The sequence below is a fragment of the Colobus angolensis genome, unplaced genomic scaffold (genome assembly GCF_000951035.1).
Source record: "Colobus angolensis palliatus isolate OR3802 unplaced genomic scaffold, Cang.pa_1.0 Scaffold51, whole genome shotgun sequence".
Lineage (NCBI taxonomy): Eukaryota > Metazoa > Chordata > Mammalia > Primates > Cercopithecidae > Colobus > Colobus angolensis.
This window is the reverse complement of record NW_012118599.1, coordinates 2,862,645-2,888,932: the sequence shown is the minus strand read 5'-3', so window position 1 is coordinate 2,888,932 and position 26,288 is coordinate 2,862,645. Positions and strand designations below refer to the sequence as shown.

Genomic DNA, 26,288 nt, shown 5'->3' with positions numbered 1-26,288 from the left:
ATCCAGGCCTGTGACATAGTCAAGCCCGTTCTCCTAGCAGAAGGCAACTCTACACTAAGGCATGCTGGCTTCCCAACTATTCTCAAGTAATTCAGATTGTGAATCACCCACACCCAGAATTTGATAGCTGTTATATCAATAAAATAAAACAAAGTGCCTGCATAAGAAGGGGTGGTGATTTTCAGCTCAGTACATTGAAATAATGTAGTTTTAGAGCTTTGAAATACCATGGAGAGTATGTTTCACTGTCACTTTACAGATGATGAATGTCATGTTGAAGGGATAAAGTGACCCTCATTATCTTGTAAATGATGTCACAATACACTTCAAGTCAAAAGCATGCATTAAATACCTACTATGTGTGTACCACTACACTAGCTTTCTTTGGCGTGTGTGTGGTTTCTTTTAAAGGGAAGTAAGAGATTTTTTTTTTTTTTTGGTCTTAGAACAATTCAATTTTAATCAGTAAAAAAAACATACACAATTTTGAGAGGCTATATACAGTTATTAAAACTACAATACAGCTAGAAAACCAATGTAAGGCAAAATTAAATGTGTAAGTCAGATTATAAATAATCATCAACTGAGTTCAATATAATAGGAGTAATGTGATGGAACATGGTTAGTAAGGGAAGTTATAAAAAAATGTCAGGCCTGTCGGAAATATTTAGGATTTAACTTAATGAAGAGGAAAGAAGTTGGCATTTCAGAAATGGAAAACAACCTGACCAAATATACAGAAGATGATCCCAGAAGGCTGTGTGTGGAGACGTAAGACGATTGGCCTTATAATCTGATAGTAATAATAGCAGCAATATCAAATGCTTTCTGTGAGTCAGGAACTATGCTAGTATATAAAATAGTTGAAAAATTAATTAAAATGGATTACGTCAGTTAAGTTTTATAACTATATAAAGTTGATAATACTATTTTCCCTATTTTGTACACCAAGAAACTGAAGTTCAGTGAATAATTGTCCAGGTTATGGGTCTGTTACGGAGCTGACATTTATATAATATTAAGTCTGTTGAAGCCATGTTCTTTTTTACTACGATTTATTGCTACAAAGAAATAACTCATGTTAGCGATTTAGCCTGACTTTATAATTCTCATGAAGAAAATCATTATTAAGGAATTATAACCAGAATTCCCAATTTATATAATTTTGGGTTCATTTACAAAATGTATTGGAGATTAAGTCCTTGCATTTTAAACATTCAAAGCAAATGAGATGGATAAAATTTAACTTCTTCTGTGATTCTAAATTGAAAATCCTACTTATTTGAGGTAAATTGACCTGTTTATTATATTTTAAATACATATATGTGATTATAAAATGTATTTGTAGAGTATTTAAAAAGAACTGACAATCTAATCGTTACTGTTTCCTGAGTGCATTAACTATCATTTTTTAAACCATGCTGCCATATACTTATTCTTTTCGTTTTGTGAAAAGTGATTTTACTCTAGAAGCTTTTTCAAAGCATTTCTGTGCGTGTTTCATTGCACTTTATGCCTTCTCCTGTTTTGCATATAGTCAGAGAGTTGGAAGAGGGTGAGCCCCAAAGGGCTTTTGATACATTAAAGGCCTGTTTATTGAAGACCTATTGTTTTGGGGCTTTCTTCTTGCACCCAACATTGAAAAATTCTCAGCATTTGCTTTTTACTTTGTAAAACATTTCCAAGTAAAGAAAACTCAAAGAAATGCAAGGTAAATTTGATGAACAGGAAAATAAGAAGAATGATTATAATTTAACTGCCAGTAAAAATATCAATCGATTTCTTTGAACAGAAAAATAAAGCTTCTTATCATGGGTAAAATTTATAATAACTTCTGCAAAAATAGAATAGTATGGACTATGAGTCAATGCTATTCTTTTTCATGTTTATTTCCTCCTTGCATCTTGCTGTATTATCTCTTTAGGTAAAAATCAGAAAGTCGGCCTACTTTTTTTATTGCAATCTATTATTTTCAGAAATAGTATCTTGAGCATAAAAAACATATTAAAATGGATGTGGAATAGATAAGTCTTACCCCAATCTCTTTTGATGTTTGACTAGTGTTTAAATTGGTGACATTATTTTATAGAATGATAGAAAGAAATAGACAAAAGCTGTGTGATGTCGAAGAATTTATATGCTTTCATGGGTTGTTTCTTGTCTTGCTCCTTCCAGTGTGGTGCTAAGCTGAGCACAGGGCTCTTTTTGAAATCAAAGAACTTTAGATTTAGGTCAGCTTTACTCACTCCCAGATTCTGAAATAATAGGAATCATAGAATACAGATGGCATCTAATTAAAACATGAATGCTTGAAGGATATTAGTTTAAAGTCTGGGCCCTACTGTCCTTTGATATTAAAATAAAATGGATCGATCATAGTATGCTGAGCTAAATTCAGATATAAAATGTGTTTGATATTTCTTTTTCATAGATAAAACCTTAAGGTTCTGAATCTGCTTGCATTTGTGTGATATAATCGCTATGATATGTTAAATTCGGATGTAGTTTAAAATACTATGTCACATTATAATCATTGCTTTAGACAGGATGGGTCTGAATGCTGCTCAGCCTGCCCTTTTTTTTTTTTTTTTTTGAGACAGGTCCCACTGTGTTGCTCAGGCTGTAGTGTAGTGGTATGGTCTTGGCTCACTGCAACCTCTGCCTCCTGGGTTCAAGTGATTCTCCTGCCTCAGCCTCCCAAGTAGCTGGAATTACAGGTGTGCACCATCGCATCCGGCTAATTTTTATATTTTTAGTTGAGACAGAGTTTTACCATGTTGGCCAGGCTGGTCTTGAACTTTTGACCACAAGTGATCCACCTGCCTTGGCATCCCGAAGTGCTGAGATTACAGGCGTGAGCCACCATGCCTGGCCTACTTTTGGATCAACATCTGTATTGCCTGAGACTTTTTTTTTCACTTGGAAAAGACTGGATATTACAAAATTCACCCAGAGTTGTGTCTGGGTCCCCAATCTGTTTTGCCCTCATTTATGAAATAATTTAAATTTTTATCCTAGTGAATTATTATGGTGCTCCATATGGAAATTGGGACAAGCATTATATCAAAGTCTCATAGAGTCTGCCACTTACTGAAGATAGTCTGAAGATTAGTTCCAATTATAAAGAGTCTCCATTGATGGGCCTGCCCTGGGCTTAGAGCTATTTGGACACATAGCTTATTTAGGGAACAAGATGAGAGCTATTTTATATTTCATAAAACTTTATAACTGGTGTTTTATTCACAAAAGTCTCCTTCCTTTAAGACATCAAAACATTCCCAAATACATCACACTGAAAACTTAGTGGCAGCAGTCTGTATGTGACTTTGTCCATTTCTGCAGAATCACATGTAATTTGGAAAATGAGCAATATGGAATGTGTCTGCATGAGCTAAAATAGTTAATCTGGGTTCAAGAAAATCACTCATTCAATAAATACGTATTGATTACCTAAAATGTGTGCTTTTCAAAGCTGTGAGGATATTGCAACAAATAAAATATGCAATGATGCCTGTTCAAAGACACTATATTCTTTGGTGGAAGAGAAACAATCAACCATAACCCCTCCAAATAAGTAAATTATCGTGTGTGTCAGAAGATCGTATGTGTCATGGAGAAATGGATAGCCCTGATTCTCAAGGGAAATAGAGAAGGGATGGTGTCACAAGTTATGTTGGGGTATTGGGATAGGTTTCTTTGAGAAGGTAACATCCAAGGAGGTGATACTCCTTAGGAGAGTATAGCGAGGAAAATGCTCTGAGGCCAGAGAGTGCTTGACAGATACAAAGAACATATTCTGGGCTAGCAGTGAGGAACAGGTTGTTGAGGTTGTCAGAGGGAGATGTAGGTGGGAGCCGGATCCTGTAGGAGAGTCTTGTGGACTACTCTTTAGTCTTTGATTTTTAATTTAAGTGAGATAGGAAGTCTTTGGAGGTTTTCAAATAGATAAGTGACAGTCTTAACTATCTCACTGCTAAATAAGAATAGATCATGAGAGGGTGAAAGTTTAAGTTGGGAGAACTTAGAAGTCTATTGCTACAATCTAGGTGAGTGACGATGGTGGCTATGGTCAAGTTATAGCAGTGAAGGTGACAATAAGATTTCCATTATGTTTTGTAGGTAGAGTAACAAACATTCACCAAACATCAGAGCCACTATGTGAAATGAAAAAAAAAATCAGCTGAAACTAGAGTTATGTGCCTTCTTATTTTGTTTTTCTCTTTTTACCTCACTGTCATTTACTCCACTTCCTTCACAAAGTTCTTGGGAATCCTTGACTTCTCAGGCTTCTTTCAGCTATGCTATCTATCACTCGGCCTCTATACTGAGCAGTTCTGTGTGCCACTCCTGTGCTTCTCTCCAGCTAGCCTCTCTGAATTGATCCTAGTAATGGTTCACACTCAGGTGTTCAATGATTGACAAAAGCTTGCCTTCCTCTCCAACCCCGCACTCCCTGGGGGGGTTTGGATTTTTTTTTTTTTTTTTTTTTGAGGCGGAGTTTTGCTCTTAGTGTCCAGGCTGGAGTACAACGGTGCAATCTCGGCTCACTGCAACCTCTGTCTCCCAGGTTCAGTTGATTCTCCTGCCTCAGCCTCCTGAGTAGCTGGGATTACAGGCACCTGCCACCACGCCTGGCTAATTTTTGTGTTTTTAGTAGAGATGGGGTTTCACCATGTTGGTCAGGCTGGTCTGGAACTCCTGACCTCAGATGATCCGCCTGCCTCTGCCCCTCAAACTGTTGGAATTATAGGCACGAACCACCGCGCCAGCCAGGATTTGCATTTTAATTGTGGGGAGGGTGCAGTTTAACTCAAGAGAATTGTCAAAGGAAAAAACAGGGATCAAGATAATGCAGCAAATGTTACAGGTTCACATCACGAAGAAAAATGACTTCAAAAATCTGTGTTAGAAATGTTCTCAGGGCATGCTTGGAGTGGTGGAAGAGGGTCTTTAATTAGCAAAGCTTGTCTAGGACTTGAACCATAGACAAAGCACTAAGGATTTGTGTTTTTCCATGTCTTTGAATCGTATTGTAATTTTCAATTAGATACTTCAAGTCAACAAATATTTGCTGAACATCTCTTCTCTGCCAGGTTTGTATTAGGTGTTGAAAATAAAAGGACAAGTAATATAAAATCTCTCCCCTAAAAGTTCTAGCAGGCAGATAGGGATGGCAAAATATTATAATAAAATGAAATAAAATTATGCATCTAAGGTGTTAGAGAAACAAAAAAAAAATGAGGGACGCAGAGGAGTCCTGGGAAGGGACTTGTTCTGGGAAGTTTTCTCAGTTGCTACCTTGCCTATCTGCTTTGCCAGGCAGTTTTTGACAGTTATATCCTCTACCTCTAGATTTTCCATTATCAGGATCATTGTAGATTGTGCTCTTCCAGTAATCCAGATATAAGGAAGTCTCTGGGCAATCTCATATGAATTGGATTAGGGATTGGTTGAGCTTTCATCTCAGGACTGATGTCAAGGAGATTCTGACTCAGGTAAGACAGACATGATCACTGAGGAGCAGAAAGTGTACATGTAGAGTGATGCTCTCATCTCTGCCCAGGAATGCTTCTGGAAGAAGTTGGACATGATGGTAGTGAGGCTCTTCACCATGGTTTCCTCATCCTATTGTTTATATAATCCACACTTCTTTCAATTACTGCACCGGTCCCCAACCTTTTTGGCACCAGGGACCGGTTTCATGGAAGACAGTTTTTCCATGGATTGGGGGGTTGGGGATGGTTTTGGGATGAAACTGTTCCACCTCAGATCATCAGGCATTAGATTCTTATAAGGGACATGTAACCTAGATCCTTTGCCTGTGCAGTTCACAATAGGGTTCGCACTCCTATGAGAATCTAATGCTGCTGCTGATCTGATAGGAGGCAGAGCTTAGACGGCCATCCACAATTGCCTGCTATTCACTTCTTGCTGTTTGGTCCAATTCCTAACAGGTACTTTGTTGTGACAATTGAATCTAGGGGTTAGGGGCCCCTGATTTACTGCACTTAAAGTGTAACTGTGAGTCCAAACCCCTGATCCTCAAGGGAACTAACAGTTCACTTTGAGACCTCATGGATCTTTACTACTAGAGCCTGTGGTGGAATTTTAGGCATCAGCAACAGGATATATGACTTCAGTGGAAAATATTTTCTGAAGGGGTAAAATGTGTTCTTGCTATCCTTACCTTCTATCCCAACATTTATATTGCAGCTAGCAACTAGCATTGCTTATAAACAGGATTCGCTCTGGTAAACATAAGTAATAAAATGCCATTTTGTTTTCCAAACCTAAACATTGACCTGCACCATGCAGAAGATATTTAAGAAATATTTACTGAATGTTAACTGAAAGCATAGATTAGAAATTAGAGAGAATCAATAGGTATTATTGCATCGTTTGCCAGATTTAGGTGTAGGCCCCTCATTTTTACCTCCTATGATTAGCTAATGTTTACTCTAACCCTGTAATTCCACATTAGAATGATTAATAATTTTAAGCCAAAAAGGAAAATGAATGAATTTGGTTTAGCACCTGGAAGCCTTGAAATGCTTAAGAGGAAATGTGTTCCAAATTAGAATAAAAAATTCATATGTAGATCGAGTATATATTGTTAAGAGAACCCAGAGGGAAGAGTGGACTCAAAACATGTCTTTTTTGGCAACAAATGGGAATTTTAGATTGAAAAGGAAAGGGTACGTATGTCTCAGAGGAGTAGTGCATGTCATGTAGTAGGTACTCAATAAATATTTCTTGGCCAGGAATGGTGGCTTACGCCTGTAATCCCAGCACTTTGGGAGGCTGAGGCAGGAGGATGGCTTAAACCTAAGAATTCAAGGCAAGGCTGGATACCATGGTAAGAAACCATCTCTACAAAAAAAAAAAAAAATTAGCTGGGTGCCACATGCCTGTACTACCAGATACTCTGGAGGCTGAGGTGGAAGAATTGCTTGAGCTCAGGAGGTAGAGGCTGTAGTGAGTCATGATCGCACCATGGCTCTCCAGCCTAGGCAACAGAGAAAGACTCTGTTCCCCCACTCATCCCCCCCCAAAAAAAGAAAAAGAAAGAGAAAAATTTCTTGAATAAGTATGTTAGTTGAACATCCATAAACAGATTTACAGGATCAGTTAATGTCCACCAAGTTGGGAGAACCCAGTGGTAGGAGCTCCTAGTCCTTAGTATATGATTTGAGTAAAGATCAAAACGACACACCTAACAAAATGTTTCATGAAATAATCCAGATATTCTTATCTTCATTGCTTACAATGACAAACCCAATCTAATCAGATAAAACTTGGTAAAGATAATGCCTAAAGCCCTATTTCTGGGTCTAAAAATGTATAAATAAGCATAAATATAGGATGGAGTTAACGGCAAATGTTTTGAAAAAAGATGAAAGGATTAGGAATTTACATGATAGCCTACTCAGTGTGATCCAACAATATGAAATAACTCCAACCTCCTTTCTTGCATATTTTAAAACTCTCCACAAAAACTAAGGAGATGATCCCAATTATTATCTTCATTACATTAATTGAGTTTATTGTCAATATCATGGAAGTGATGATTATATTTTACTATGTGCTAAAAACACATCTAGTTAAACACTTTTTATAATTTTAAGGAATATTATCAGAGGAGAGCAATGAGGGTAGTGGAATTCTTCACTTGAGTATCAGGGAGTTGGTGAAGGAAGCAATATAACTATGTAGAAGAGAGCTCTTGGCATGAGCCATGATTTCAAGAGGGGGGAAACAGGACCAATGAGATAAATTAGTAGGAAGTGTATTTTGGCTCAATGTAGGGGAGAATTTTGTACTAATTCTAACAATTAGACCTGAATGTGCTGCTTTGGGAAGCAAGCAAGTGTTCATTTGGCTACTAAACAGAACAGAGATTCATGTGTCAGATGAGGGGGTTGAACCAAATCACCTTCAATATCACTTCTTATTATAAGATTCTGTGATATTTTGTGTGCCAATAACAAGATGTGTCTCTGTACAGGCTTTCCCAGCTATATTCTTTAGGGAAGTTGAGGATAGGAGAACAAACACTGTAAATGATTGCACATCCTGAAATGAGAGGGAAGGGCATTTGTAGATATGTGCATAGTTGTTGGGCTAGAGTGCCTGTGTCCGAATTCCAGCCATGACTTACATGTACTAGCTGGTGACCTTCGATTAGTTATTTAACATTTCTGTACCTCAGTTTCCATATATAAAATGGGGATAGTATTGTATCTACCTAATAGCTTTGTTGTGACAATTGAGTGAGTTAATTCACATGAAGCTTTTAGAATGGTACCTGGCTCATAGTGATTGCTAGATATTGTTATTATTATGATTGCAACTATAATTACAATTAACTGTTCATGAATACATCATAGAGTGAGATGGTATATTTTATTCTGCAGTACATGTATGCTTAGGTATTCTTTGGAAGAAAATATTATAGAGAAAGCATGTATATTGGACACAGGCAGGCTCTTTATGGGCTGTGTGGTCTTGGACAAGTCATTTGACCTCTGCTTTTCTTAATAACTCTCTAGTTATAGGGCTTCTGTAAAATTGAGTAATAATAATAAATGTCAGCATAATAATAAAAGTCAGCTCCTATTGCCCATGGAAAGATAGTATTTCAATTTCAATTCTTATTCAAATATCTTTTTGTCTAGAGACCACAGCAGCACAGGGTCAATGTAGCAACTTAGGGCTTGAAGTGACCTGAGACATCTTCCAGCAATTGCCTCTCATGTAGAAGATGCGATAGTAGGTTCCTTAAGAGTTGAGAGACTTGCAGAAAGCCATATAGCTTCTTCCTATGGGAGAAGAGCTATATGGTGGAGGGAAAGTGGAAGATAAGTAAATATTCAGAGTACATTTTTTGGGAAAAAGTGTGTAGCTTCTGAGCTCTTGTGCAGTTTTAGCTGGGTGTGTGTTTGTGAAAGAGTGTGTGTGTGTGTCTGTATGTGAGTACATATATATGTATATATTCATGTGTATAAATAAGAGTGTGTAAGTGAGCATGTGTTTGTGGGTGACTGATTATCTGGCTAGTGTGATAATGCTGGCATGGCACTTGCTGGCATGCAGGATTTTTCATTATCTCTAACTCAGTATACCAAGAAAAGAAAGAAAACAGTAAAAAAGAGAATGCATCCTGCTGTTAGCTGGATGCTGACTTTCTTTTTCTGGGTCTGGCACTTTGATTCCTCACAACTTCAACTTTTTCCTAAGGAAAATGAATGTGCCAGTCTCTTACCTTCACCACCACACTTTAATGAAGTTTCCTTCAATTACATCTATAAAACCCAAGGCTTAATTTTATTTGATGACACTGTCTTCTGCACACACTTTGGTTTTCTTTTGAAGACACTAAGATAGCCTGGAGCTCTGTGCCAATTTCCTCACTGGTACTGGCCACTGGGGAAGCTGCCTGAGACAAGGGCATCTGAAGTGACAGGAGACTTGAACTCAGTTAATCAACTGGAGACCCAGAGCAGTATTAAAACTGAGTTTTTGATTATGCATATTTTTCCTGATTTCTACAGCTTCCTCATGCTCACCCCTCTCCCCCAAATATTCTACAACACTGAACTATTTTATTCTGAGTTGTACTTAACACTTAGGAAGTTTTAACGTTTGCTTAATTAACATAACTGTTAGAAAGTGCAGGGGATGATGAGGTTTAAAAAATGAGGTTAAGATCAAGAGTGTACTTTTTGTTTTTCTTTATGGAGTTACATTGCTGATATTGTTTATGTTCAAATTATTGACTACTTTGCTGCTTGCATAAAATAATGGCTGCTAATTTTTATGTATTTTGATCTTTGTTTTTATGGATGATGCAAGAAAATGATCAAGAGCTCAATTACACTTACTGGCATAATATTTGTTAATTGTGAGACTGTTAAAAAGAAACATTCCTTTGAGGATCAAGCAGAACCACCTCCTGTCCTCTTGTGTGGAATAGTACTCCTATGAAGGAATGCTGCTAATGAAAAATTTATATATTACTTTGTGTAAAGGAAGTTTTTAAGTTCTGAAACGGAGTAGCATATAATTGCCTGTAATCTCTAGGCTGATATTTTACTGTGGCATTTCTTTGCTTCTCAGTCTAATAAAATATTAACATGGTAAGCTAATTGTTTCTGTCAGAAACAAGTTGTTCAGCATAATAACCATTTTCTTCATTTGATAACATGTCATTTAACTTGGTAGAACTGTCTGAAAATTATGTCATTCTTTCCCATTTTCATCTCTACTCTTGCTTTCTGGTTGCCCATTCTAGCAATACAAGACCAAGTCAAGCTACAAGGCTTTTGCAGCAATCCCTACAAACACATTGCTTTTGGAACAGAAGGTCAGTGTTGGCTCAAAAACAGTGAATTTTATGTTTCTAATGTGATTTTTTTAATGTTTTCTAAAATTTCTGTTGGGAAGATTTCTGTTTTAAAGTTCTGCCTTTACTAAAATAACATTCCGTTCTCAGTTTAGGATGATATGGTGAAAACATTTTGGTGAATATAATTGTAGGAGATATATACAATTATATTATATATTGTGAATAATATAGAGATGTATATTATTATACATCTAGAGGTGTTTAATCCACTGTCAAGCTGCTTTGGGAAACTTGATTCAGATTTGGATAAATCATGGTTCTTTGGAATTTTAAATAATTACTATATTCAAAAACTTTCATATCAAGAACTTTCATATCTATCCATATTGATCAAAAGAATTGGGGTAAAATGGGATTATTTGTGAACAGTTGGCCACATTGGTTGCTGACTGGTAAAGACTTGGTGACTAACAGTGACTTCCACCATTGTACTATACTGATACTCAGATATTATAGCTGAGCATTCAACTCAGCCTCATAGATTCCATTGTGAACTAAACCTCTTCACACATCCATTCTTGCCAGCCAGGGGTCCCACTTTCATCAACAGAAGGGAACACTGAGATGACTGTCAGTGACCCAACTGCTTTCACACGGCTCCAAGAGATTTTTGCTTTGCTATTAAGGGTCATTAATAATAAAGTTATAGGTTGTTACATAAGTAGGTAAATTAAATTAAAGCCTCTTGTTTAATAAGCATGTTATGCATGTTTATATGAAGGCCAAATAGAGGATTAATATCAGAATCAAAGTGAAATGAGTTACCAAGTCTGTGAAATTATCCATTTCATATATTACTTTTATGATTATGTATTTAGTCAATTTATTTCTCAATGCACTAAGTCCATTTTCTTTTTCTGTGTAATTATGGAGTTTCAAGACTGTTACTATCATTTATCAAAACGTTGTTTGCCAACCAGGTGGTATTTTGATCACTGGTTTATAAATCTACATTCTTATTCTTTTAGCATGATCTGAAGAGTAAAACCTTTGTATGATCTCTTATCTAATAAGTAGGAATTGTTAGTGGGATAAGTAGTGTATAGGTAGACATTAATTCCAAATTACATACAGGTAGTGTCCAATCTATGTTCTGTATATGTAAGTGCTTTGAACTGTAGGTTCATGAGGCTGCAGGAAAATCTGCAGCTTTTTCCCTAGCATCTCTCCTGAATTTCTACCCCTTATTGCCTGTTAAAAGATGAGATGGGACTAAAACACGGATTTCAGGAGACTTCAGGAGGTTGTGGAAAGGGATACTTTTCCATTGCCCCTTATTCCACATTCTAGGGCCATAATGGTGGGAGATGGTGGCAGAGTTCCCACACCACAGACTCTCTGCCTATTTTGGATGACTATTTCTGGAAACTTGTCACAAGTGTGTGCTTTCACAGATGTGGTAGAATCACTCTCCATCAGCAGTGAGACAAAGAGGAGTTGAGGAGCCTGCTTTCATCCTCATCCTTCCCTCATACTTATCTCACCTTATCTAGTCACAGTCTCCTGGAACTATGTTCTGCTACTATGTAAATTTCCTATTTAGAAAAATGAAAGGTAATTTTTCTGGAAGTCTTCTGTGAGATAAGACTAGATGTCAGTACTATTTCCAGGATCTCTGTCCATTAGGATTGTTTCCAGAATTCTCTTCCAATTAACTAAATTATAGAGTTTATAATGTATTCATTAGTCAGTAAAGATGAAGAGTCATTAGTTTAATTTCCAATTTTATTAGAAACCCATTTCATAAATGTGTATGGTGGTATTGATGTATATTTAACCTATTATACAAGTTCATGTGCAAAAGATTTTGTGTTTTAAATTTTAAATAAAACGTTCTGCAGGAAAATTATTTCTATTTTTAGTATAAAATATAAATATGACATCTAAATTTAAAGTAATGTTATTCCAGAGGGGGCTGAATTATTGTATAAGTACTAATGTAGGTTATTGTCTCTTGGCTAGTATAGTTTTTGGACCATAAACATTTAACTTATTCAAAGGTCTCAGATATGATGTGAATTTTTTTTTCTTTAGGCCCTTTAAATTATTCCACATATTTTCTACAGGCTTTCCCATGTTATGTGTTCCTCAATAAGAAACTTTACTTTGTAAGAATTTTAAAATATCAAAGCCTTATCTAAAGATTTTATGAGTTACCTCCATTTTCGATGGTATTTTTTGAATGATGTTGTATTGCTCCTTTCGGTGTTACAGTTTTAAAAAATCAATCTGGCAATTTAATCCTTTACACCCATCTGCATATACAATAGACTTTATCTTAATGCCGTTGACATCAAAGGGATTTATTTCTGAATTGAGTGAGAAAATTAGGACTATAATCTTGAGGAACTCTTCTATTTATGGAAGAATAAAAATCTTGCAATATTTTAAATCACAGAAGGTTTTCTGAGATCTCTTTGATATAACACAGAACACCACAATTCAGGGGTAGGGTAATGTTGTAGATTCATTATAATACTTGGCTGGTGTCCATGCTGTGGAATGCCTTGAAGCTGGAGCTAACAAAAATAATTCATGTCTTAGCTATTTCAACAATTATCTCTCCAATTGGATTATACCCATGGTGGGTATCTTATGCCACATTCTGTTCTACAGCATATAGTATAATTAATGATAAACCAGATTTGCTTTTTAAAAATAATGCTATTTTTAAAAACAAGATTTTCTCCGAATTGAAATACAAGCATCCCTTGTAATGAGACATTAAGCTCTCATTGAATTACTGGATTGGTTTCAGTTTTAATCAACCCTGGATGAAGCCCATCATTCTTAAAAGAGTACACTTTGTTGGCAGAGAACATGAGGTTTCTGGTACTTCTGTTCTGTAATTTATTGTCTGCATCAAAATTTAAATTTATATCTTATTCCATATTCTATCATTTTTCCCCGGTGAACCTTTAAGAAGGAAGCATTTGTAGCTTAAGTCTTAAATAAGGATTTATAGGAGAGATAAATGTAAGGTATGATTTTTATTGTGTTGGCTTCATCATGGTCTTTGGCTTAATCTCCTGCCAATAATCATCTTCTCCAAGAATCACATGAGGATGAAATACAAATGATTATAAAGTAATCAGATTACTTTACATTGTGACTGTCCATAGACTTTACTACATTATGTTCAACAATATACTAAGGTCTGTAGATAAAATAACTTTGATATGGACTTTATTTTTAGTCTTTGTATTAGTCTGTTTTCACTCTGCTGATAAAGACATAACTGAGACTGGAAAAAAAGAGGTTTAATTGGACTTACAGTTCCACATGGCTGAGGAGGCCTCAGAATCAAAGGCACTTCTTACATGGTGGCAGCAAGAGAAAATGAGGAATAAGCAAAAGCAGAAACCCCTGATAAATTCATCAGATCCTGTGAGACTTACTCATTATCATGAGAACAGCAAGGGAAAGACCAGCCCCCATGATTCAATTACCTCCCTCTGGGTCCCTCCCACAACACATGGGAATTCTGGGAGCTACAATTCAAGTTGAGATTTGGGAGGGGACACAGCCAAACCATATCAGTCTTGATGTGTGTATTGCTGTTTTTTTCAGAGAATGTTAAAGGTGTCTCTTTCATTGAGTAGTTTTTCTTCTTATCATCTGCGTCTGACAGCAATAGGTAAAAAGTTAAAATTAAACTGTTTGGCACATATTAATATTCCAAGTAAATAGATTATTATTCTTATCATGTAATTGTTAAATGAGGAGAGAATGAATGAAGAAGTATTTCCATAAAATCAAAGAATATGCATCTTTATTGTCTTACCAATGATTAATATTTTTCCATGAAAATATAAATTTTTTCCTTGAAAGTAATTTAAATTCTCTGTTTCCTTCCTCATAAGTATTTCTGAGCATAAAATTAGGGCTGGGGCTAGGTACAATGTTCCTAATAAATGGCATTACTGTCTGCCATTTTCATGATACAAATGATTCATAAGAAGTGTGTACTTGACAGAAGAATTCTGGAGCAGCTCGGTTTTATATATAACAAAAAATAATTACAAGTTTAATTCTTTAAATGGAAAATTATAGGATAAACATCTTTCTTTTGGTGCAAGGAATATAAAATTAGTTATTTTAACAACTAATAAAAATGATGCCATAAAAAGAGAAAGACAAAACTGTGATATATCCTGTCAGCTGTCAAGTCTATTTATTCTAAGTTGCCTCTTTGATTTTTTGTTTCATTTTTTGAAATGGGGTCTTGCTATGTTGCCCAGGCTAGATTTGAACTCCTAATCTCAAGCAATCATCTTGTCTCAGCCTCTTGAGTAGCTGGGACTATAGGTACACACCACCACACCCAGCTAAGTTGCCTATTTAATTTTTTAAAGCATGAGTTGCTAAACTCCAATCTTATTAAACATGTGTCCTTAGGTGAGAATATTTTAAAATCTCTTTATGTCTTGGCAGGGTGTGATGGCTCATGCATGTAATCCCAACACTTTGGGAGACCGAGGTGAGTGGATCACCTGAGGTCAGAAATTCGAGATCAGCCTGACCAACATGGTGAAACCCTGTCTCTACTGATAATACAAAAGAAAAATTTAACCAAGTATGGTGGCAGATGCCTGTAATCCCAGCTATTCTGGGGGCCGAGGAAGGAGAGTCACTCGAACTCGGGAGGTGGAGGTTGCAGTGAGCCGAGATTGCACCACTGCACTCCAGCCTGGGTGACACAGTGAAACTCAGTCTCAAAAAAAAAATTTCTTTATGTCTTAAAAATTTAAGAAAACCTCATTGCTAATTTAGCACATAACCTATATTAGAGAAACATTGCTTAATTTAGATTTCAGTACGAGAGGCAAATGTGTTCCCAATTTCTTTAATAATGGAGAAGAGTCCAGGACTCAAATCTATGGTAGATGGTTCTCCGGTAGTTGTCTACTGTGTGCATAATTTAAAAAAAATATCAAATTGTATTTAATTATGCATATTTACTGCTTTCTTTCTTTATCTTGAACTTTTTGAGGGATAGATATACTATATTCTTTACTAAACATTCATTGAATAAATGAGTTTAGTTTGGGGCCATATAGGTCTGTAAAATTTCCAATTGTATTCCACAGGTTCTTAAGCATATAAAAATAAAGTAGACTACTGTATGCCAATCAAAACAACAATAGCAAATGGTCTTTCTTTAGGACAGAATAAGCCTCATCAATTCTACTTCCATGGAAAAGCTTATAGAATGGCCTTCTGCTAGAAGGGAAGTAAGCCGGCACCTTTTGAAGATTAGACAATACAATCACAATGACTACCATATTGAATACTCTAGTACATCAGGTATTGAGCTAAGTGTGCTTTCATCTTCACAACTCCGTGAAGAATTTAATGCTCAAAGAAGCCAAGGAAATTCCTGAAAGCATCAAGGTTACTAAGTTGCTAAATTGGACCTCAGAGGAGCTCTGATTGGCTCTCAGCCTTCCCTGTTCCCTACCTTACAGTGACATCAGCTAACTACAGTGAATTATTGAGAGGGATGTTGATATGGGATCCCTGCCTACAACACTTGGTTTCATTACTTGGTAAGATATATTTATATCTTCATTAAATGAGTGCAGCAAGAGTATTTTGTTTTTATGTGGAAAAATTAAAAGAAAATGGGAAATAATGTGGCTCTGAGATGACTTGAGAGAGTGATGGATTACAAATCAGCTCAATTCGTTGAGCCACTGAAAGAGATGAGGCACATTACAGTGAAGGAGGTGCTTCTGGAAATAAAGAACACCCTTCTGCCATCCTTAATTAAGTGCAAAAAAAGTATAGATTCTCCTACCATTGAGCTTTGCTGGAATGTGTTTGAAACCGGTTGGAATGGTTTGCAAAAACTCCCTTCTCTGTAGGAGGAACAAACATTTAACTTTCCAAAGCTCTTGGGAGTAAAATCACCAAGTAGAGTTTCTTCAGTTCTTGATATTTTTAAACCAATCATGTAAAAATATTTTACTAGCAAATATTCCTAGATCTTTAAAGTAACCCTACTTTATATATCTGCAAGCTCCTTTGGTTTGAAGTGTCCTTTTTTCCTTTCCTCCAGAGGTGAATGTTATTCAGACCTGAATCCCCAACTAGACAATCAAAGTGACATTCATTTTTCTAACAATATCTACTATCCTACAAATGGTTTTGTATTAGTCCAGTAAGTATTTTGTAGTCCTTGGGGGATTTATTCTACCAAATAGCAGGTCATATTAACAAAGTATAGGAGAATTTAGGGTAAACATAATTTTGGGGGGTTGATTTGATCATTACTAAAATCTAATAACTCAGGAATGAAAATTTTGAAATTCAATCAAATAGATAGTCTAGGTATAACAAAAAGTTTACAGATTCTGTTAGATCATTCTTCCTTTGGAGGCAGTTTACTTTCCAACTCCTGATTTTTAGAACTTCATCCTATATTTTAAGGGAGCAAATTAGACTAACTCAAAATATTTGAGTAAAAAGTGTTTGCAGTTTCATCAGAGGCACTCATAACTGGGAATACCTATTACAGTTTATTGGCATACTTTTACACAAGGACTTTGATTTGCAGTGCTTTTTCACATTTCTTGTCTCTGAATTTTAATGTAGTGTTAAGTTCAGAAACGGTTTTCTGCTATGAGATTTATTTGGTGTCTTTTCAAAAGCTGGGCCCCAAAGTTGGCACTTCTGAACAAACTACCAACACTTCTAATGAGAGTATTTCTGATTATTTGTATTTGTTAAGAATTCTTTAAGATGAGCTCAAAGAATATTCCATTTATGCCTCAATTTCTGTAGTCCAATTTGGTAGAAAATGTACATTTTTAATAGCAATAATTTATTAGATAGTATTTTAAGAGATTTTTACCCAAAATGAATAAGTCTAGAGAAACAATATCTTCCTGCAGGCTAGCTTGCCAAAAAGCAATCTCTGGTCAGAATTCTTACTAATGGAGATTTAAAATGTGTGTTTAAGAGAAATTTTTGGACAACAGGAAAAGAAGCTAGAAGGAGTGTATATCACAATGATACATCTGACAAGTAACTGTTTTTTAACAGTCAATTAAAAAAATCAATTTTAGTAAATTTCAAGACTATTTAAGTTCAAAATAAGCCCCCCATCCAATTTTTAAAACACAGTCTAAGTATTTTGTGCCATTTCAAAATTTTAGTATTACTGACCTAGCACAAGTTATCTTCTATAGTTTTCCAACGGACCTGAGTAGATAGTTCTGTCATTCTCTGAGTGAATGTCAATATCACAAGTAACCTAATAAAAGTTATGTTTGCCAGCAGTAAGTTTCCACAGACTAATTAAAATGTTAATCTTATTTGGTTTAGGTTGAAAAAGGAAATAATCTCATTGCACTAGCATTGATTATATGCTCAAATCTTTGATGGTAAGCAAATTTAACTGTAATATAGAGAAAGATACAGTTTATTTGTTAATTAAGTTACTCAAAGAGTTTAAATCACTTCTCTAGAGCATTTTACCAGGGAGTATTTAAATCATATTATTTCTATGATTCATTTATTAATTTAACTTAACTTCATTTATTCATTGGTTTACCCAGTGATTCATCATAAAGACCTTTATTAAGCACCTATCATATTCTTTATCCTGGGCCTACAAAAATAAATATCTGGGAGGCCAAGACGGGCGGATCACGAGGTCAGGAGATCGAGACCATCCTGGGTAACACGGTGAAACCCCGTCTCTACTAAAAAATACAAAAATCTAGCCGGGCCAGGTGGCGGGCGCCTGTAGTCCCAGCTACTCGGGAGGCTGAGGCAGGAGAATGGCGTAAACCCGGGAGGCGGAGCTTGCAGTGAGCTGAGATCCGGCCACTGCACTCCAGCCCCAGCAACAGAGCGAGACTCCGTCTCAAAAAAAAAAAATAAATAAATAAATAAAAATAAATAAATAAATAAATAAGTAAATAAATATCATATTTTTTGTAGTCTATTAGGACAAATAGCCCAGTAGGGTAGAGATATAGTTTAAAAAGTAATTATGATACAATATACTTAAGATACGTGCAAAGTGATATGGTGCCCCAAACAGAATGGCTGACTTTGCCTAGTGTTAGGCCAAGAAAGATGTTATAAAGGAGTTTGATTTGGATCTTCAGGATGAATAGGAATTCTCTAAGTGAACTGAGAGTGGATCTAGGAAGAGTTAATTGTATGTAGTTCAAAAGATCACCGCAAGTTCAAAGAAATCAAGTGGTTCTTTGTGGTTGAAGAGCAGCCTTCGAGTGAGGAGCATAGGAAAGGCATTGTTGGAATGGTGAGCAAGAGACAGAACAGAATCCCCTCCTGAGGAGCTGGCTCTTAGTCCTGATCTTTAATTTGTGAAATTTTTTGTCTCCATAATTTTCACTTTAGTAGAGGTCACATGTGGTGTGAGATCTAAAATTAAGGCCCAATATTGTGTGCTACCTTGACATCTGCTAGCATTGAGAGAGCCTCAAATGGCCTAATTGCAAGTTCCCCTCTTCACTCTGCTCCTGCAGATACAGTTCTCTAGCCAAACAACCCTCCTTATCCAACTGACCAGGTGCAATTCCTGAGTATACCTTAGTAATAGGTTCCAGTTCAAACAAGCCAATCATATCCTTTGGTGGAACCAGGGGCACATCACTCTCTGGATACCCACAACCCCTGGTTGTTCCTTATTGCGACGTCCATGTGGCCCTACATGTTTTGTGGTGTCCCCCTTCCCTGGACTGTGAGTATATGTGACTAATAAACTGTTGTGGATTTTATCTGTATAGTGTCAAGGGTTATGTAACCATCTATCCCTGTAACACAAGGAAAGGAACCTCCCCACCATTAACAAGGTGAACAGGAGGTGATTGAAACAGCATGCCAGGAAAATATTAAACCATCTGAACATCAGTGAAGAGTTATTTTTGTGAAAATTTCAGTTCCCTGCCAATCATTTCTCATGATTAATCATAATTTTAAAGAATGAAGAAAGAAAGCACAATATAGATTTTTGTTATGGTAAGAAAGTAGCAATCTTGAATGTTTTTATTAGGTTATCATAACAAACCTTCCAAATTTTGTTACTTAATACAGAAAAGTGGATTTTGAAAACAAAAATTTCCAGACAATATTTACCTGTATGAGCTATTGAAACATGGAATAGTAAAATTTTATCTTTTAAAGTCACTTTTCTGAATTCTTAGGGGTATATGCCATGCCAAAATGGCAGTTCTAGAATCTGGACCTGGTAATTCCCAATTCTTAGGGGGTACGTCCCGTGCCAAAATGGCAGTTCTAGCATCTAGACCTCATACCTCTTGGTCAAGGCTAATAGTTCTGGATGGAGATCCCTGGTTGTTAGAAGGGGGAAAAGAGATTTTGATGGGCAATGGATTCCATGGTTTCACAATTGGCATAACACCTTCTATCAGGATATATCTACCTCAGAATGGGAATAAAGAAATGAGAAATAGGAGGTAAATCTAAATAATAGGAGAGGGGAACCTGTAATTCTAAAAAGTTATATGATACATGACAATAGAGAACTGAGTCTTTCATTTGCCTGTTTACAAATCTACCAGAACACATATATTCAAGTGACGATATTTCTCTTGAAAATAACTGCATGTGCCTACAATTGCTTATTGCATTTTTGGTAACCTCTTTTATAACTGTCTTCAGAACTCATGGCATATATTTTTTCTGTAACCTTTCTGGCTGTAGATTTTCAAACTTTGAAAGTATACTGAAACTAGATTGCTTGAAAAACTTCCTGTTGTAAAATACCTATAATCGAGGATCAATTTAAAAAATGCATTAAAAAACAAGTCAAACCACATGAAATTGCCATCTTGGCAAGTGTTTTTCAGTTAAATACTGACAATTTTGTGTGTGTTCAACCCAGGGTAATGCTGAGTTACACACACACACACACACACACACACACACACAAAAGGTGTGGGGGAAATCCCCAAGGGTCAAATACTAAAAGCAGGCTGAAATTCAGAATATTTATCATGGTGCTGATGCTCTGGTAAGATAGAGAATGGGAATTGCATCCCCATTAAGAAGTCAAGATTTTTGAATTGTTACACTCTCAGTTGCAAGAAGAATGATAACATTTTTTTTTTCCAAAGGGAAATGACAATCCTGCTTTTTTATTTTTATTTTTTTTAGAGACAGTGTCTTACTCTGTTGCCCAGGCTGAAGTGCAGTGGTGTGATCAGGGCTCACTGTAGCCTCGAACTCCTGGCCTTAACTGTCTTCCTGCCTCAGTCTCTCAAGTTTCTGAAACTACAGGTGTATGTCACCACATTCAGCTAATTTTTAAAATTTTTTATAGAGATGGGATCTCACTGTGTTGCCCAGGCTATTCTTGAACTCCTGGGTTCAAGTGATCCTTCTGCCTCAGCCTCCCAAAGTGCTAAGATTACAGGTGTGAGCCACTGTGAATGGTCATAACATTTTCTTACAGCAATCTAGGCTTAGGGTAGGAAAAAATGACCTTTAGTCACGAGCCTACCCTGAGACAGGTTTGAGATTTAATTTATACAATCTCTGTGATAAAGAAAATATGTGCTGAAAATCGAAATTTAAATTAATTTTTAATTAGCTTGCCTTATTCTGCTTCTGCAAATATAGAAGTAGCTTGTATTGGACCAACTGTTTTACAGATAACAATGATAAACTCTGGTTAAGAATGTAAAAAACTATCTGAAGGTACTGAAGCATGACCAAGGCAGGTAGAAACTGCAGTAGAGTCAATGCTTGCAAGAAAAATATGGCACTAGGTTGGTTTCTAGATTTTATAGTTTTTCACCTTATAGGTAGTCCCTTGTCTGGTCACAATGAAGTAGCGAAAATTCAGCAACAACCCAGCAGACTTATTAGATGAGGAAACAGAGAACAGTGTAAGGTCATACAGAAACTAGAAAGTGAGGGGAGAATCTGGAAAAGAGAGTACCAAATGGAGCCCTAAATGTTGTAGATAAACTCTGCCCAAATCTCTGGATGACCATTGAATGTGCCCATTAGACCCAGCACAGGAGAAAACAATGAAATAGAGATTTTGCCTAGTTCCCATCATTAGGGAGACAGGGAGTTTGAAGCCAAATTGGTTGTATAAGCAAAAAGAACAAAGCCGGAGGCATCATGCTACCTGACTTCAAACTATACTACAAGGCTATAGTAACCAAAACAGCATGGTACTGGTACCAAAAGAGATATATAGACCAATGGAACAGAACAGTGGTCTTAGAAATAATGCCACACATCTGCAATCATTTGATCTTTGACAAACCTGATAAAAACAAGCAATGGGGAAAGGATTCCCTATTTAATAAATGAAGTTGGGAAAACTGGCTAGCCATATGCAGAAAACTGAAACTGGATCCCTTCCTTACACCTTATACAAAAATTCAATCAAGATGGATTAAAGATTCAAACTTAAGACCTAAAAGAAAAATGTCTTCATGTTAAAGAATAGTTCACCAAATACTTCAAATATTTTTTCTTGGAATATTAATACATACAAGGCTTTCTTTGAAGAGACTTTTCTACTCCAGTTGTATGACTAGAAGCCTCATATAAGAACTATTTCATTTATCACTAGGCACTAGATGAACCAGCCAAGACTGAAAGTGTCTCCAAGGACAACACATTAGAACCACCAGTGGAGGTAATAACTTCAGATTACCCCTGCTTTTGGTATGCAATCCCAAAACTTGTTGCTAACCCAGTACCTGGTTTCAATTCTTCCAGCTGTATTTCCCTGCACAGCTCAGGCAGCAAACTGAAGAGCTCTGTGCTACCATTGATAAGGTCTTACAGGATTCCTTGTCTATGGTAATGCCTTAGACTAGAATGTGCAATTCAAACATTTGCTTTGCTTCTCTTCATTTTCCTCTACTTTAGTATGATGCCTCACAGGCTTGTTCTTTTCTTTCCTTTTCTCTTCTTCCTTCCTTCCTTTCTTTTTTTTCAGCATTCTTCTGATTCTCCTTCAAGGTCCCCAAAGACATTGTTGGGTTCTGACACAGTCAAAGTATGTATGTATTTAATATAATTTATGGAACCATAAGATGTATTAATCAATGATTTCCCAACTGCAAGTCAAGGTCCAATAGTGAATTGAGAAATAAATTTAGTGAATAGCAATCAGTCTGTTTTGTAGAATTTTAAAGATAGCAAATATTAGACTTGGTTTCAAGTAATGTATAGGTTTTGTTGACATTTGATTACATGTACACATATAATGCAAGGTAAGTGTATACAGGGTTGCAAAGTAAAATCTATTTTTGTGGGTCAAGTTCAAAACAATTTGAAAGCCAACATATTAGACTATTTTTTTTTTACGTTGACATTTAGAATGTATAATTTGTGGCTCATTCTCACTCAAATTATAGATTCAATATTTATGGAATTTATAGTCACTTAAAAGTAGAGAAGTAAAAAATGAAGTAGACTAAAGTAAAATTAGTCTAAGAGGTTTAACAGAAGTATTATTTCTAGAAGGGAAATAAAAACTGGATATTTTAGATTGTTAGAGTACTACTAAACTATTAATTGTTGTAATTGTGTACGTATTTCCTTCTTATAAAATAGTTATTTTCATTTGTTATTATAAAATACTACATTTCTCCAAATTATTTTTTTCAAACACTTAAGCTCTACTCATCCAAATTTCAAAATGCCTATGATTTTTCCTTTACTGATAATTGTTAGTTATTAGTTACTGTTTTTCTTTTTTTTGGTCGGCCTTATTTATTTATTTCCTTGGAATTAGTATACTTTTTTCCTGTTCTTTCTTAAAACATGGGACACTGTGCATCTAAAGTAATTTTCAAATGTACAGAACTATACATAACTAGAAGAGTAATCCTAATTTTCAATTGGAATATTATCAATAAATATCTATTAGTAATGACATATAAAACCCTGTAATCAATTATTATCATATTAATTATATTTTAGCAGAGGGCCCACAAATGGATAATTATAATTTCTGTATTTGAAGTCTATTTTGTTGTATATCCTTTAAGCCTTTTAATCTAAAACTTTGATTTGTCAAAGATATTATATCAATTTTTAAATATATATTTTTCTTATTTCATTTGTTGAACATGTAAAAGACCTGTATTATATTAAATATAATGAGAATGGGATTTAGGAAGTTATATATGAATAATAATCTACATTACTGATTTCTTTAACAAATATTTAATGCTTATGGTGTTAAAAAAAAAAACCCGGTATTTTAGGCCACTTCATTCAAGGCAACTTTTCATTCAACAGGTATTTATTAAGCACCTAACGTAAGTCTGGTGCTGCAAGACACTAGGAACATAAGCAAAGCTGAGTAACCTAAGGCACGTGCTTTGAATGTAGTGATCAAGGGGTAGAATTCAAGCTGAGACCCAAAGGTGGAAAAGAGCCAGCAACAGAAATTTTGATCAGGAATAATAGCTTTCAGGTACAGAAACAGGCATGTGTAAATTTCCTGAAGCATGAAAGAGCTTAGTGTGTATGAAGATAAAGAAGACAGCCAATGTGCTTGCTGTACACTGAGCTAGGGATGAACAGTGCAAATGATGTTGAGAAACTGGGTTAAGTACAGTAATTTAAACACTTATTTGCCATGGCATGAAACTTTTATTCCAAAGAAAATGGGGAGACATAAACCATGGTGGGAATAATATGAAACTATAGAAGATGATCAATATGGCTGCTGTGAGGAGGCTCCTGCAGTCACGGAAACAGTCAGTGGTGGTGTGGTCTGAATAGGGTGGGTTCAGAAGAGCTAGAGAGAAGCATGACCGTTTGAGGCTTGCCGAAAGTTTGGGTGCGGGTAGTGAAGGAGAGAGAAGAATCATGAATGAACTACAGGTCTCTGCTTTGAGGATAGACAACAACGAAGGAAGAGCTGTATAGTGGCAGGCAGAGGGTTATGTCAGTTTTAGACAAGGATGAGTTTGAAATGCTTATCAAGAAAGCTTAAACCTGTGTGTTTGAAGCTGATCAGAGATATTTGAGGGTCATTTGCACATAGACATTGTAAGTGTCCTGTACAGAGCTCCAGGGAACGTAACATCACAGGTCTGAAAAAGGAGATGGAGAGCCAGTAAATGATAACGAAAAGGCTTTTATGGTAAGAGGAAAGTCAGAGCAGTGTGATATCATGGAAGCTATAAGAAGAGAGTGTTTCGAATATAATTATGTTGATTGCGGCCAAGGGTCAGAGAAAGGTAAGTCTAAAGGAGTGTTTATTAGATTTGACTTGTATATTTTGAAACCATATTGCTGGTGCTTGTGTGTTGGCATTCATTATCATTTTTGAGATTTTAGAAGCTTTATTGGCATATATAATCATTTTTTAACTTAAGGTTTTCCTCTTGAGTATTAATATAGTGACTTTCTATTTATAATTTCTAATTGTTGTTTTCCTAGATGTATCATTTACTGTTACTTTACTTTTTTTCATACCCTTTTGTCTAATTTTCTTCAGAACAGCGTATTTCTGGATATAATTTTTACAGTCAATCAGATTCTATTTGCCAGGGACCTTAAGCCACTTATAATTATTGCAATTCTTGTTATGTTAGGGTGAATTTTTGCTATCTTATTTCGTGTTTTCTATTTAAAATGTTTTTATTTCTCTCTTTTTTTTCTGCTTTCCTTAGGCAATTTTGATATTTACTAGTTTAAACATCTTGAAAATTTTACTTTATATCTTGTTACTTCTGGTAGTTACATGTACATTCTTAAAGACTATTATTATGCTTAATTTTGTATCAATTTTAAAATGTATAAATGTCTTTCCCCAACATTTTGTAAGCACTATAGCACTTTTCACTTTCTACTTGTTTTTAATCAACCTGTATATAAAAACACAAGCACGTACATATACAATTTATTAGTATTGTTTTGAACTTTATGTCTGAACACTTCTTGATCTTTCCTTTGTTTAGATACTTATTTCTGATTTAGATCCTTATTTTGCACACATTCAAAGCTTTTTCCTGGGTTTATTGTTTTTCTTGTTGGAATCTTGCTTCAAGTTGTATAAAGCAAGATCTTTTTGTGTAGATTTTGTGAGCTCTGTCCATAATAACATCTTTATCTTGCCTTTTCATTTAAATTATAGTTTGCTGCAAATAAAATTGTAGGTCCTCTTTCTTCAACATTTTCCCCCTAGGTTTCTTCTTCTTCAACAACATACTTATGAATTATTTTGTCAGCATGATACTTGTTCCTCTACTATAGAGTGATCATTTACAGAATTGCTGTGTAAGCTTTTAAAACTTTATGTATGATCTTACAGATATTTTTTATGATGTATCTAGGTATGCATTTTTTTCTTGTGTATTTTGATTGTTACCCTTTAGGACCTTTCATATGAAGTCTTCGATCTTTTCTTTCGCTTATAGTCTTGGTAATTTTTAATCATTATTTTTGCAAACATTTATTCCCACATGGGACTATTATAATACTGATTTTGTCACTTTTGATTCTGTATTTCATTTCTCTTACTCTTCATATTTTTCTATTTATTATTTTCTAATTCCTTCAGGAAGAATCCTTGATCTAATATTCCAGTTCAAGATTTTGTTCAGTATCTATTCTTTCCTTCAATTGCTGTATTACATTCTTTGTTGAAGCTAAGGTAGTTTTTTCTTCTAAATAAGATTTATTGAGGCATAATGTAATCACTGTAAACTCCATCCTTTTAGTTTACAGTTCTGAGTTTTGACAAAAGAATCCAATCATGGCCGGGCGCGGTAGCTCAAGCCTGTAATCCCAGCACTTTGGGAGGCTGAGACGGGCGGATCGCGAGGCCAGGAGATCGAGACCATCCTGGGTAACACGGTGAAACCCCGTCTCTACTAAAAAAATACAAAAAAAAACT

At 35.6% G+C, this 26,288-nt stretch overlaps 1 protein-coding gene across 2 annotated transcripts in view; it reads left to right on the top strand.

Moving 5' to 3' along the window:
- The window catches only part of MLIP (muscular LMNA-interacting protein), a 249,380-nt gene that overhangs the window by 118,918 nt on the left and 104,174 nt on the right, over positions 1-26,288 (top strand). For both annotated transcript variants that reach the window (XM_011960200.1, XM_011960201.1), the window contains exons 5-8: positions 10,292-10,363; positions 21,996-22,061; positions 22,145-22,228; positions 22,368-22,427. In XM_011960200.1, the coding sequence (XP_011815590.1) occupies positions 10,292-10,363; positions 21,996-22,061; positions 22,145-22,228; positions 22,368-22,427 (282 nt within the window). The remainder of the gene's footprint in view (positions 1-10,291; positions 10,364-21,995; positions 22,062-22,144; positions 22,229-22,367; positions 22,428-26,288) is intronic.